The sequence below is a fragment of the Peromyscus leucopus genome, chromosome X, assembly GCF_004664715.2.
Source record: "Peromyscus leucopus breed LL Stock chromosome X, UCI_PerLeu_2.1, whole genome shotgun sequence".
In the NCBI taxonomy this organism is placed as follows: Eukaryota; Metazoa; Chordata; class Mammalia; order Rodentia; family Cricetidae; genus Peromyscus; species Peromyscus leucopus.
The window spans coordinates 21,658,000-21,671,570 of record NC_051083.1 but is presented as its reverse complement, the minus strand read 5'-3'; the positions used below and the strand labels follow the sequence as shown (position 1 = coordinate 21,671,570).

Genomic DNA, 13,571 nt, shown 5'->3' with positions numbered 1-13,571 from the left:
CAGAGCCATTGGGTCCAATGATAGCGGTGAACCTCTGAAATGGTCCGATAATCTGTCGACCCTTGTACGATTTAAAGTTCTCGATCTCAATCAGTTTCAGGAAACCCATGACAGCAGCGCTACCGTAGGAAAGCCGGCACCTTAGTCCTGGGACCCGAGGTTAGCCCGCGCGGGAAATAACGCGGTGCAAACCGGTGTACGGTAAACCTCGCGATAATAAGTACAAGCCAATCAGGATTTCCGGCTCCGGTGCCAGGGGCGCAGTCACTTCCGCCTGAAATAGAGCCTCTGTTGATTGGTCGCCCGGCTCGAGCTTGTGCCGGCACTTTGGGCCCCCCTTTGTAGTTGCACCGCAACCGTCGAAGCGGTAACACACAAAGCTGCGGAAGCGCTAGTGCTGAGGAGGGCTCTCGCTTTCTGGGAGAATCAGAAAGCAGGCGGGGGCCTGAGCCCACGCTTGCTGAGACAAATCAGAAGTCACAGCAAGGTTATGCCCTCCCGGCTCCCCAGGGCGAGTGGGAGGCGGGCACTCTGCTGTGGTTTGTAGTCTAGCTGGTCTGGGGGCTCCAGCAAAGGGCTCAGTCGAGAATTGGAAGGCACCCTCGAGGGGTGGGCAGTTTGAACCAGAAGGACGGTCTTAGAGAGGACTTAGGTGAGGTGAGATTGGAATGTAAAGGAGGATGAGGGGACTCCTAGACTCCTAGACAACGGAGATACAAGTTGGGGAAAGTTGTATTCTGAGATACCACCCCTATCTTCTGCCTCTCTCTTATTTCTCCAAGCAGAATTCCAAGACTGCTGTTGTAAATCCTAGAGCCAACTTGGACCCAGTCCACTTAGGAGCTTCAAAATTGAGAAAGGTATCTTGTGTGAACACCAGGGGCCACGTCCTTAAGCCAGTGCTCCAGCTTTGTCCTTTTCCCTTTCTCCTTGCTATATCTGTTTCTCCCCAATCCCATTCCCACGCATCATATGGCTATGACACCTTCCCTCTTTATCCCTATCTTTCTCTTCACTCTCCTCTGCTTGTCTACCTCCCTCATTGGCTTCTCTGTTTCCCTTCTCTCTCTTCTTTATGCCTTGCCCTCCTCCATTCATTTCTCAATCTATTTTCTTCAGATAATGGTTTCCACAGCTATTCCTGTAACATTTTTTTTTCCAGACAAGGTTTCTCTGTGTAGCTCTGGCTGCCCTGGAACTCACTCTGTAGACCAGGCTGACCTTGAACTCAGATATCCACCTACCTTAGCTTCCTGAGTGCTGAGATAAAAGGCATGTGCCCCCACCACGCAGCTCTGTAACTATTTTAAGATTCGTTTTTATTTATCTGTGTATATGTATGTATGCCACGGACACAGGGCATTCAATCCCTTGGAGCTGGAGTTACAGGTGGTTGTGAACCACCTGATGGTACTGAGAGAACCTCTGGTATTCTGGAAGATCAGGACGTGTTCTTAACCACCAAGCTGTCTCTCCAGTCCTATTCCTGTAACGTTTTAAATGTCTAAAAGCTGGGAAGAATCCTAAAGAGTCTAGGAAAGTGAGAAAGTTGATAGAATCTGATATGGAAGTCACAACTGAAGCTGTGTTGGGAAAACAGTCACAGTCAAGAAAGGGAATAAAATAACCAAGGCAATCTCATAGTTTTTAGAGAAATTACTATTTAATTTTCAAAGGTGAGATGGAGCTTGGGAGAAAATTTAACTATTTCTAAATATACAAAATGCAGTTTCAAATGGATTAAAAACAAATGATAAAGGCAAAACCTTAGAAATTGTAGAATATCTTTATGAATTTATAATAGAGAGATATTTTGTTTTAGGTGGGTTTTTTGTTGCTATTTGGTTCATTGGTTTTAATATTTTTTATGGGGGAGGCAGGGTCTCTCTACATTGCCCTGGCTGTCCTGAAACTCACTATGGAAATACTTTTGTATATATACCAATAAATATGGATCATATCCATCCCCACTCCAGCCTCTGTCCTCTAACTCTCCATAATATCTGCCCTCTTGTAACTCACTGAGTCCATTTAGTACTGCCCATATGTGCATGATATGGATCTGCAAGAAAATTGACTCTTCCTTAGCAGGCATCAACTTCTAATAGCCCTTCAACTAGGGATGGAGCCTCATGAACTCTTCAGCCACCCATGCTGGAAGGTTTACTAGCTTGCTCTTGTAGTACAGGTCTCATCCAGGTAACCTCAGCTGCTGTGAATTCATGAGTGCACGGCCCTGTCATGTCTAAAAGACAGCACCTCATGGTATCCCTCCCCTCCTCTGGGTCTTTACATTCTTCCCGCTTCTTCTAACACAGTGTTCCTGCACTTTGGAGTAGTGGTGATAGACATCTCATTTGGGACTGAGCACTCAACAACCACATATTCTCAACAGTTTGAGCAGTTATGAGTCTCTGCATAAACTTGCCTACAGCAAAAAGGAGCTTCTCTGACCACAATTGAGAGCAGCACAATCTATAAATATAAATATATTTGTATTTACACATTAGAAGGCAATTAGCAAAACAGTAGTAGTAGGTTCTTCCCTACTCCCCAGAGTACTCCCCATAGGTACTTCCCATGACCTCCCAGACATGGACTTCTGCTAGCTTTACAGCTAGGCATGAATTCCCTCTTATGGACCAGGACTCAAATCTAATCCAAGTGGTTGGTTACCCTCATTAAGTCATGCCAGATTACACCAGTGGGCATATCTTACCTGGAAGGTTGGCATTGTAGCATGCAGGGTTCACTGCTGGGTAAAATGTCTTTTCTACCCTAGTGGAAGGCCTGGTAGCACCTTCTGGAACTATGAAAGCTAGCCAGCATGGAGGACATTTCTTTGTCGGTCCAGATTGATTTCTCCATGCCCAGCAGCTAAACTGTTTGGTATCTTTAGCAGTAGGCTCTTACCATTTAGTTATTGAACAACCAGGAGAAATAGCAGTACCCTAGTTTAGGTGCCTCTGGGACTCCCTACAAATAACTTGGCACAGAGATTTATATTAAATAACTCATCTCTTCTGAGAACACCCATGATGGTTGTTTTTGAAACAGGCCTCTGTAGTCCAGGATGGTCTGGAACTTACTATTTAGTCCAGACTGGCCTCCAGTTTTTAACAGTCCTCCTACCTCAGCCTCCCAACTGCTGGGATCACCTTGATGAGGGCTGGAGGAGGGCTCAGTGGTTAGGAAGCACTTGTTTAATCCCAGCACTGGAGAGGCAGAGGCAGGCAGATCTCTTGAGTTCAAGGCCAGCCTGGTCTACAGAGAGTTCCAGGACAGCCAGGACTACACAGAGAACCCTGTCTTTGAAAAAATGATAAATGTTTCAGGAGGTAGAGTTACCTTAGTTTGAACATTACATAGCATATTATGTATTGAAACATAATAACCCATAAATATGTAAAATTTTGTTTATATATTCACAAAAAATAAAATTTTTAAATGCAAAAAATCCCTTAAATGAACACAAGATGACTGGGCACTTCACAAAGCAATAAGTAAATGGTTGAATACATGTGAAACTTCATTAATCATAAAGAAAATTTCTACTAAAATCAGTAATTAAACTGATGAGGTGGCATTTGCAGCCAGGCCTGATCTGAGTTTGATCTCTGGATTCCACATGGTGGAAGGAGAGAGAGAGCTCCTGCAAGTTGTGCTCAGCCCTCCACAAATGCACTGTGGTATAATCACCCACACCCACACCCACACCCCATTACTGTTTTGTGGTTTAGTGTGTGTGTGTGTGTGTGTGTGTGTGTGTGTGTGTTGTGTGTGTAAGTCAGAGGACAACCTGTAGGAGTGGGTTCTCTTTCACCGTGTGGGACAAAGGTGCGCTCCTACCACGTGGATCCAAGGGTAGAACTCATAAGGCCTGGTTGCACTTGACTACTCAATAGTTACACAGGGCTGGGGCTTTAGATAAAGTCTATCTTCCAATAAATATTGGTTGAGAAGCTACATTAGTTTCATATTACTGCTATAACAAATCGTCCCAAACTTAATAAACTAATAAAGACTTACTTTCATACAGCTCTAGAAAGCAGAAGTCCAAACTGGGTCTCACTGAACTAAAATTAAGATACTAATTGGGCTTCTTTCCTTTTGGAGACACTGAACCTTGCTTTTATGAGGGTGCTGGGGATTAGAACTCAGGTCCTCAGGCTTGCACCAGCAGTCTACCCACTGAGTCATCTCCCAGCCCTGGAAGCATTCTTTAACCCACCCTTTTTCCCCCTTTTCTTTTCAGGTGTGAGGCTAGCCTTTAAGGATGAGCCATTTATCCAGCCCTCCTTCTTCTTAAAATAGCCCTACTCAGAGCCAATATCCTTGTCTTTTTGCTTAACTTCAGTGGTCTCCACATTGGCCGTCTAGCTTCTTCAATATTGTTTTCTGTTGCCCACTCATCACACAGACAAGCAGCTTTTCTGAAATACATTTCCCCTTTATTTATTACTTATCTAGTCAGATAATTAGTCCATGCTCCTTCATATTTTGGAAGGCCCAGTTTGGACACATAAGTAGTGGGGGCTGGGGCTTGCAAACAAATCATATTCTCTTGTCTTACTTGCTTGAAATCCTCCACTAGCTTCTCATTACACTGAGATCCAAACTCATGCCAGGGTCTTTTTTTGGAGACAGTTTAAAAACAAACTTTGTTACATTTATTTTATTTAGTGGGGGGAGAGAACACTGGCATGCACATGTGAAGGTCAGAGGACAACTTGTAGGAGTCGGTTCTCTTTCTACCATGTGGGTCCAGGCATCAAACTCAGATCCATCAGGCTTGTTGACAAGTATCATTACCCATTCAGCCATGTCACCAGCCCTTAAGACAGTTTTTTCTTGAAACTGGTTCTTACTCTGTACTTGAAGAGGACCTTGAACTTCTGATCCTCCTGTCTCCATCTCCCCAGGTGCTGAGATTATAGGCATGTACTACTCAACCCAGGTTTATGTGGTGCTGTGGATTGTACCCAGGGCTTCCTGTATGCTAGACAAGCTCTTTACCAACTGAGCCACGCTCCCAGCCCATTACTACAAGCTTTGAAGAGCCAGTCCTACACCCTTTTCCATTTGTCTCATGCCACTGTCTCCCTTGGTTACAGTGCCCAGGAACACTGGCCTTTCTTCAAGTACTCCAACTCTTCCTAGTGCTATAACTTCCAATAACATTTTGTAACTGAAATAGTTGACACAAACAAGAAATATATATATAGCCCATATGTAGTTTGGAGGCCTGACAAAATAGCAATCAATGAACCAACTCCCAACTTAAAGTAGGTGTAATTGTAATCTTAGTACTTGAAAGACTGGTGAAGTATTGCAACTTCAAGCCAGCCTGGTGACACAGTGAAATCTTGTTGGAAAACAAACCCCTCAACATACAGATTACTGGTCCCATTGAAATGCCTTGTTTCTTTTCAAACTACTTCCCATACTGCAGAATCTATTATTATTCTCTCTGTAATATTTATATACTGTATATATATATATATAAAGAATCCATGAATAACATTTTTCAAGTTTTCCTGTTTATATTTGAGACAGTCTCTTGCTGTGTAGCCCAGACTGGCCTCAAACTCACGATCTTCCTGCCCTGGCCTTTTGAGTGCTAACAAAGGGAGTTAGACCTTATCTTTTTGTTTTATTAATGTAAATAAGTGAATAAATTTATTTTTTAGACATTTGTTTTAAAGCTGCTTACAAAAATTTTATTCTTCTTTGAGGATTTTGTATAGTTTCGAGCATATTCACCCCTCCCACTCTTCCCAGATCTATCCCCCTTCACCTGCCCACCAACTTTTGTGCTCGTCATTTTTTTTCACCCATCATGTCCAATTTGTGCTGACAATACATTATTGGATGTGTGGCCTTCTACTGTAACATGGTCAACTTAAGAGTAGGGCTTTGCAGATCATGGTTGGCACATACCTTTGTTTGTTTGTTTGTTTGTTTGTTGTTTGTTTTTAGAGACAAAGTTTCTTTGTGTAACCGCCCTGGCTGTCCTGGAACCTGATTTGTAAACCAGGTTAGCCTCGAACTCACAGAGATCTGCCTGTGAGTTCATCCCAGCACTTGGGAGGCAGAGGCAGACAGATCTGAGTTCAAGGCTAACCTGGTCTACAGAGTTCCAGGACAGCCAGAGCCACACAGAGAAAACCCTATCTTGAAAAGCAAAAATAAAGAGTGGGCTCTACAGTCTCAAAGAAAACTTGGCTCTCCTCTCCCAGCAGCTATCAGTTGCCAACTTCCCTAGGGGTGGGTCTTTGTGCCCACTTCCTTTCTGCATGCTGGGATTTGTTCTGGCTTGAGTTTGCACAGGGTTTGTGCATGCTGTCCAAATCTCTGTGAGTTCATATGTGCAGCCCCCGCTGCGATGTCCAGAGCATACTGTTTCCCTGTATTCATCCACCACCTCTGACTCTTAGTCTTTCCATCCCTTCTGCAATGTCACTGAGCCTTGACGGAGGGGATGTGATACAGATTTCCCATTTAGGGCTGAGAATTCTGTAGTCTCTTGTTCTCTGCACCTGGGACTGCTTTACAAAAGCTTTAAGCTAAGGAGTGCAATGGTCAGACTTGCTTTCAGAAAGATCCCCGTGGTAGCCAGGGCAGAGAAGACAACATTGGAGAAACAGACCATCAAGGTTTCTGGGAATATTGCCTGCCATTAGACTGAAGTGTGACAGTGTGGTGACAGCAGAGATTGAGGACACAGATATGAAACTTCAGAAAGTAAACTCAAGATCATAGCTGTCGAGATGTTATAAAGAAGAACTAGAGGTATGATATAGTGAAGGACAGTGCCAGCATTAATGGGCCATTCCATCTCTCATTGCTCCAGATGTATAAGTTAGACCTCCAACCAGATCCCAAGGAGATAGCAGCCATTGAGGCTAGAAGAAATCGAGAAAAGGAACGACAATGCCGATTCTTCAACGTGCGGAACCGAGTCATGGGGGTGAGTGGGTAATGGAAAGCACTTTACAAAGCTGGGGTTACTTCCCTCTTACGCCTAGAAAGGAATGGAGCAGTGCATTATAACCCCTCTGGATTCCAGAAGGCCCTTGGACTGGAAGGGAAGGAGCTGGGGAACCAACTTCATATACCTGGGCAGGCTTAAGAAAGAGTCGGGATTGTGCACGGACAGACGATGGGGTGACAGCTGGCTCCTATCTGCTCAGCTCTTGGACTGTAGCTGGTTCTTGAGAAACAACATGGAGCCACAAAAGGGTGTAAAGAATATTTAAGGGATTTCTGCAAGGCTAAACATGATACTGTTATATTAGTTATTTTTCCTGTTACTATGACAAAATCCCTGGCAAACAAGGAAGAAAGGGTTTGGGCTCAGTTTGAGTATATAGCCCATTATTGGGGGGAAGGAGCAGGAAGCGGTGGTCACTTTGCACCCAGTTAGGAAGCAGAATTCAGTTCACTTTCTCCTTTTTATTCAGTCCAGGACCCTAGTCCATGGTATGGTATGGCCCACAGTTAAGACAGGTTTCCCCACTTAAAATAATCCAATCTAGAAACTTCCTCATAGACAGGTCTAAAGGTTTCTCTCCTGAGTGATTCTAGATGCCATCAAGCTGACAGTATCTTGTGTATCTTTACTTGGGAGGCGGCATGCTGGTGCTCTGCATGCTGCAGTGTGAATGTGGAGGTCCCACGATAACTTGCGAGAGTCGGCCCTCTCCTTCCACCATGTGGCTCTCTGGTATCAAACTCTCTCAAGCCTGAACCTTACCCACTGAACACATCTTACCAGACCATGTTGACAGTATTAACCTTCACAACCGTGAACGAAGCGAGGATAGAGACTGAAAGGGATGTTTTCATCCCTTTATCCAGTAGGTCCTGAAGAGCTATAGGGGAACTTAAAGGGGTAATTTCTATTTTTTTTTTTTTTTTTTTTTTTTGGTTTTTGAGACAGGGTTTCTCTGTGTAGCTTTGCGCCTTCTGGAACTCGCTTTGTAGACCGGCGGGCCTTGAACTCAAAGAGATCCGCCTGCCTCTACCTCCCAAGTGCTGTGATTAAAGGCGTGCGCCACCACCGGCCGCGGCAAAGGGGGTAATTTCTAAATAGCATCTGTTAGAGCATTCAATGTACCATGCTGAGACTCGACTCTAATTTAGCTTCTTTCTTTGAGATCCAGGTGGATGTGGATGCCTGAACTATCAGGTGGAGGAACGAAAGCTTCGGGAAGCAGTGGAGCAAAGCAAAGATATGGCTTATGGTAAACACTCAGGCTGGGGCAAAACAAAGGAAGAACTAGAGAGAATGGGCTGAAGTTGGGCAATTCTGCCTCTGAAAAGAGCCTGAGGTTCTGGGAGTGATTAAGCCAGATGAGGAGCAGAGGCCAGGCTGACTGGGCTCCGTTCTGATGTGTCTTCATGTCCCTGTCAATCACTCCTAGGTACCAAGCATGCGCACTAATGATCTGGTAGCACAGATGTTAGAGAAGGAAGAGGCAGAACGGGCATGTCGGTTGTCCAGAGAAAGTACAGGATTTGTCGGGAGCAAAGGCAGCAATTCAGGAATGGACAAGAATGTGACTTCTGGGATCCAAAACAACTCCACGAGTTTTCCAGTCCCTTATTATGACAGTGGCACGTACTTGGCCCAGCCAGCATGCAGTACTTCCATGGAGAGGACCCGGAAAGGCCTCACGCTGAAAATGCAGCAAGAACAGTTCAGATACAACTTGGAGAGACAGCTACAGGAACAACAGGCAGCCAGAGACGAGGAAGTGCGTGCAGGTAAGTAGCCAAGCAGGGAGCCCACCTGGTCTGGGGATAGCACTAATGTGGAGGTAGTTACCCATCCAGGCTGAGGCAGAAAAGGTTAGTCTGTACAAGCCCTAACTTCCCTGACCCTCCTTCAGCAACTGACACTGTACCCATCCATTCATGATTTTCTTGCATTTACCTGAGGGAAACATTTTACAAGTTCTACTTGAGACAGGGTCTCATGGAACACACACTGGCTTTGAACTTGCTATATTAGCCAGGGATGACCTTGAAGTTCTGATCTTCCGGCCTCTGTCTCCCAATGCTGGAATTATAGGCATACACCAACCACACTGGAACTAGGCAGGGAGTTCTCTGAGACAGGAGCTAATTCTGTGATATCCTTAGAACCCAACAAATAACCTTGAGAACTGAGGCTAGAGAGACAAAATGACTTAAGGCCTCACAGATCAAACATGACAGAACTACATTGTTATCCAAGTTGCTGTGCTTTGGCTACCCCGACCCCAAAGAGTAACTCTTCCATACCGGGGTAACTTTGACACTCAGATCTGTGCAACAAATATAAAGTATGTCAAACAAATGGCTAATGAGTAAACCAGGAATGGGGCCTAGAAGAGGCAGGTGCAATACCCTGGCCATATTTTTCTGTGTAGCTTTGCTTAGTGACGCAGCTGCGCCTAGCCGTGAACACAAGAGCAGCTGAACTAGCCAGGCTGGAGGAGTCCTGTCGAGCAGCCATGAGGACTGCTATGGCTAATGCTAACAAAGCCCAGGTATGGTCTGAACTGCCAGTGCACTAGCCCACCCCAAGTCTTGAACCAAGTCCTGGGGAACCTTAACCACAAACCTCATACCCCATTCCAACCAAGAGTAAGCATTCTCATTTCCCCAAGGACTACCCCTGTCACTTAAGATCTATTAAAGCATAAGTCACCTCTCTCCTACCTACTCCAAAATACAGGGTGACTTACGAACAGGTATTGGCTTTTCATCCCTGACCTCTCAGACTAAGTGCAGAGAAATTCCCTGGCCATTCTATCCCCTCCATCATACCCTTAGGATCATTAAAAATTCATGCCATGGTCTCTCCCTTCTCTCTGAGATTAGTAGGGCTCTATTTTTCCTACCCTTCAAGTAAGTTTCTTAAGGCTGGGCCCCCAAATGCTTACATTACCACCAGGGCAGCTAAGAAGGCCTGCAGCAGCGCCGTGAACAGCAGCAGCAACAGGAGCCAAACTCAAGGAGATTCAAGAAACAAGTCACCAGTGATCTTCTGACCGAGAATCCTCAGGCTGCCCAGCGCCCCAGCTCCTCACCGGTCCTGCCCTACTGCTGGAAGGGCATGACTGCAGAGGCAGCGAGCCGCCATCAGGAAAAACCCAGGAAACCCAACGACAGGAGAAAAAGGAACAGTGCCGAGTGGAAAAGTCCTGGAAGCGGAGTGGGGCCGCCAGACCGTCCGCCTGGGCTGAAGCAGCCCTGGAGCTGGAAGAACAGGAGAGGCAGTTGTGTGCGGAATTCGACGGGGGCTGGGCTCCTTCAACAAGGAGTTGGCTAGGGAACAAGCAGCCCAGTGAGTTCTCCAGTACAGCAGTGGGGAGGAAGGCGGGGGCGGGTGGGGAGGAATGCCAAGGACCAGGGAGAGGGAGAGAACATCACCTGTGGCCTTTGAATTTTCACAGGCAAAATTACCTGAATTCAGTCATCTACACCAATCAGCCGACTGCCCAGTATTACCTCCAGTTCAACACCAGCAGCCGCTGAAGCCTGGATGACCACCTCCCTTCTCACCTATCAACCTCACAGGTGGCTAGGAGTCGTCCAGAAAATGCTACATACCCCTATCTCTAATCTCCTCAGTAGGAGGGAACTAAGCCCCAAACTCCACTTTCTACCCTAGGGAATAAAATTATTCACTATAGTGAACCCTGTGTTGTTACAGTACACAAGTGTGAGATACCGCCTTCCCCACCCCACACTGGGGCTGTTCTTATGGATCCAGCCTCGGATCCTTCACTTTCTTCCCCGTGTCAGTTCCCCTCATGCATAAGACTGCTCACGCCCTGGAAGTTTGAGAATTTATTAGGCACAGAGGGTGACTGGAGCAGAGTTACAAAATGGCTGTTAGCTTTCCTTCAAGCTGGAGAGAAGTTGGTGTTTTCTTGCCTTCACCCTTTAAGGCTGCATTCGAATGGCCCCATCCAGCCGGATGACCTCTCCATTCAAGAATGGGTTCTCAATTATGGCCTGGACCGCATGAGCGTATTCAGCAGGGTCACCTAGTCGGCTGGGGAAGGGCACCTGGCTGGCCAAGAAGTTGCGCACTTTCTCTGGAAGGGTGGTAAGCAGTGGGGTGGCAAACAAACCTAGATGAAAGCACCAAAATCAAAGGTTCATTTCTGTTCTCATAGTCGCTTGGTTCTTCCTCACCCTAGCGCTAAGCTGCAGATATTTAGGTAGTGGGCACCTCCTCTCATCTGTCTACAGATCCCACCCAACTCTAGGGATGGCAAGAGAGAGAAAGAAATGTCTACCTGGAGCAATTGTCATCACACGGATGCCTATGGGAGCCAGGTCACGAGCAATGGGCAGTGTCATGCCCACTATGCCCCTTTGGATGCAGAGTATGCAGCTTGTCCAACCTGGAAAAAAGAGTGGAGATCATAGGTGGGAGACACCCCCCCCCCGCAAGTCATTCAAATAAGAACTTTGCCTCCATCCACATACCTGGCCCTCAAAGGCAGCCACACTGGCAGTGTTAATGATAACTCCACGTTGGCCTCCCTGGTCTGGTTCATTCTGACCCATCTCCCCAGCAACCAAGCGGATCACATTGAAAGTGCCTATAAGATTCACCTGGAGGGCGGGTAGAACCATGATGTGGGATCTAAGGCAGAGGCTGCTTTGTGTTTGCTTAAAAGCTGAGTACCCACAGCCGGACATTTCTTAGTCCTACCCCTGGAGATCTACCAAGGCCTTACATTGAGAACCCGCTGGAAGTCTTCCAAGGTATGCACCTGGTTCTTCTTTTGGTTGTATGTCTTAATGGCCACTGCAATACCTGCACAGTTGACAGCCACATCTATGCGGCCAAACTTTTCTTTTGCTAGAGTCAAAGCTGCTTGTACATCCTTCTCAGAGGTCACCTTGAAAGGGAGACATGAAGGAAAGGTATTCATTTCCTGGCATACACACACCACTAAACCTAGAGAGGAGGGCAAGCCCAGTCCTTGAATGGGAGCAGAATTGTGTGAGCAAAAGGGAGGCCAAGAGAGAGTTGTGCTAAAACAAGTGAAGCGAGTAAAAGGAAAATGGTGGGGACTACAGAAAAGTACTGCAAAAGTATTTTTCCAATCTATACTCTTTGGATTCCTATGCCCCTGGTAATTCTCAGCTGCTATGGATCAGGGCACTATACAACCTTGTTTTGCTTTTTTCTTTTGCAGTATTGACAATTAAACTGAGGGGGTCTCGTACATGCTAGGCAAGAACTCTACCACTGAGCTATATTCCGATACAACCCTGTTTTGAGAATTGCTCACAGGAACATGAACTAGCTTTTTTTTTTTAAAAAAAAAAAAATCCCTTCCTGTGCAGTTCAGGTTTTTCAACTCTGTAAATATATAATCACTGGGCAGATAGGCATTTCCAACTGTTCATATCTCCTCCAGGAAATTCTGGTGTGCCCAGTCCTCGTCGCCATTCTGCTGAGCCCTGGCTTTAGAGTTCTTATTGCAGGTGCCCTCGGGTGCTCAAGGACTCAGGTCAAAAGCTGACGGGCGATGGATTCACCACCGGACATTTATTTGTATGTATGTATGCAGGCATGTTTGTGCCAGGGCACTCGGTGGAGGTCACAGTCAGTTCTTTCCTCATACCATGTAGGTCCTGGGATCAAACTCAGGTTGTTACAGATGGCAGCAAGTGCTTTTACCTGGCACAACCCCCCCCCCCCGACACCACTTTTATGGAGAAGCCCCGCCCCCCCGAGTTTCCTCGTGCACACTCTGGCGGAGTCGTGACTCACGTTGGCTGGGGCAAACACGCAGCTCTCTCCTAACTTCTTGGCTTGGGCCTCACCCCCCGAGTTAGGTAAGTCCAGAAGCACAGCTGTGGCCCCTGTCCCACCAGTCTTTCGGCCGTAGCCAGGCCAAGGCCCGAGGCTCCTCCAGTTATTTTAGTGCCACCAGGCCCTGTGAAGAGGTACAAGGTAAACTGCTGCGGTCCAACCCCCCCCCCTTTTCACTTGCCAGTTCCCGAATTCTGCGAAGAAACAGGATAGTCAATGACCCAACGGTGCTTCCTCTCCTCCCCGCTGAGACCGCGGGAGGGGAGGGCCGGGGGTGGGGGGTAGGGGGTGGGGGCGTGTCTCATCCCAGGCGTGTTTCCCTGCGACCCCTCACACACATGTGCAGTTGAACGTTGAACCGATCGCCAGAAAACGAGGCCGGAGAAGCAGGACCCTTTTCCCCAGGCACCCATCTCTCCTCTCTAGTTCCTGCCCGTGCAGTCCTAGCCTGCGCAAAAACAAACGTTAGAGGCACAGAGCAGTCTACCTTCACGCTCCGACACGCCGCAGCCATCTTGCACAGTTCTCGCCACCAGAGGAGGGGTTTCAAGTCTCTTTGGCACAGGCGCTCGCTGATTGGCCGGCACAGAGCCGCCTACTGGGGGGGGGAGCAGCGCACACGCGGGGGTGTCGTGGGGGGAGGGGAGGGGACGGGAGGGGAGAGGGAGGGGGAGGACAGGGCGTGCCTGCTGCGTCCGGACCTTGGCAAGGGAAAAGCCGTGGACTCGGTCTGAGGACG

At 47.1% G+C, this 13,571-nt stretch overlaps 2 protein-coding genes across 2 annotated transcripts; one reads left to right on the top strand and one right to left on the bottom strand.

Moving 5' to 3' along the window:
* The first annotated feature begins 340 nt into the window (after positions 1-340).
* Positions 341-10,592, top strand: LOC114702885 (RIB43A-like with coiled-coils protein 1). Its single transcript, XM_028883503.2, is given in 16 exon segments — positions 341-487; positions 786-860; positions 6,854-6,974; positions 8,166-8,246; positions 8,427-8,443; positions 8,445-8,522; positions 8,525-8,679; positions 8,681-8,769; positions 9,417-9,430; positions 9,432-9,536; positions 9,944-10,135; positions 10,138-10,189; positions 10,192-10,229; positions 10,231-10,282; positions 10,285-10,336; positions 10,446-10,592. Coding segments are annotated over 14 exon segments (1,128 nt in total). The 5' UTR covers positions 341-487; positions 786-860; the 3' UTR covers positions 10,528-10,592.
* Positions 10,593-10,827: 235 nt separating this feature from the next.
* On the bottom strand, positions 10,828-13,346 carry Hsd17b10 (hydroxysteroid 17-beta dehydrogenase 10). Its single transcript, XM_028883413.1, is given in 9 exon segments — positions 10,828-11,129; positions 11,298-11,375; positions 11,378-11,405; positions 11,491-11,619; positions 11,745-11,909; positions 12,791-12,879; positions 12,882-12,956; positions 13,014-13,026; positions 13,320-13,346. Coding segments are annotated over 9 exon segments (795 nt in total). The 3' UTR covers positions 10,828-10,938.
* Between the last annotated feature and the right edge of the window lie 225 nt (positions 13,347-13,571).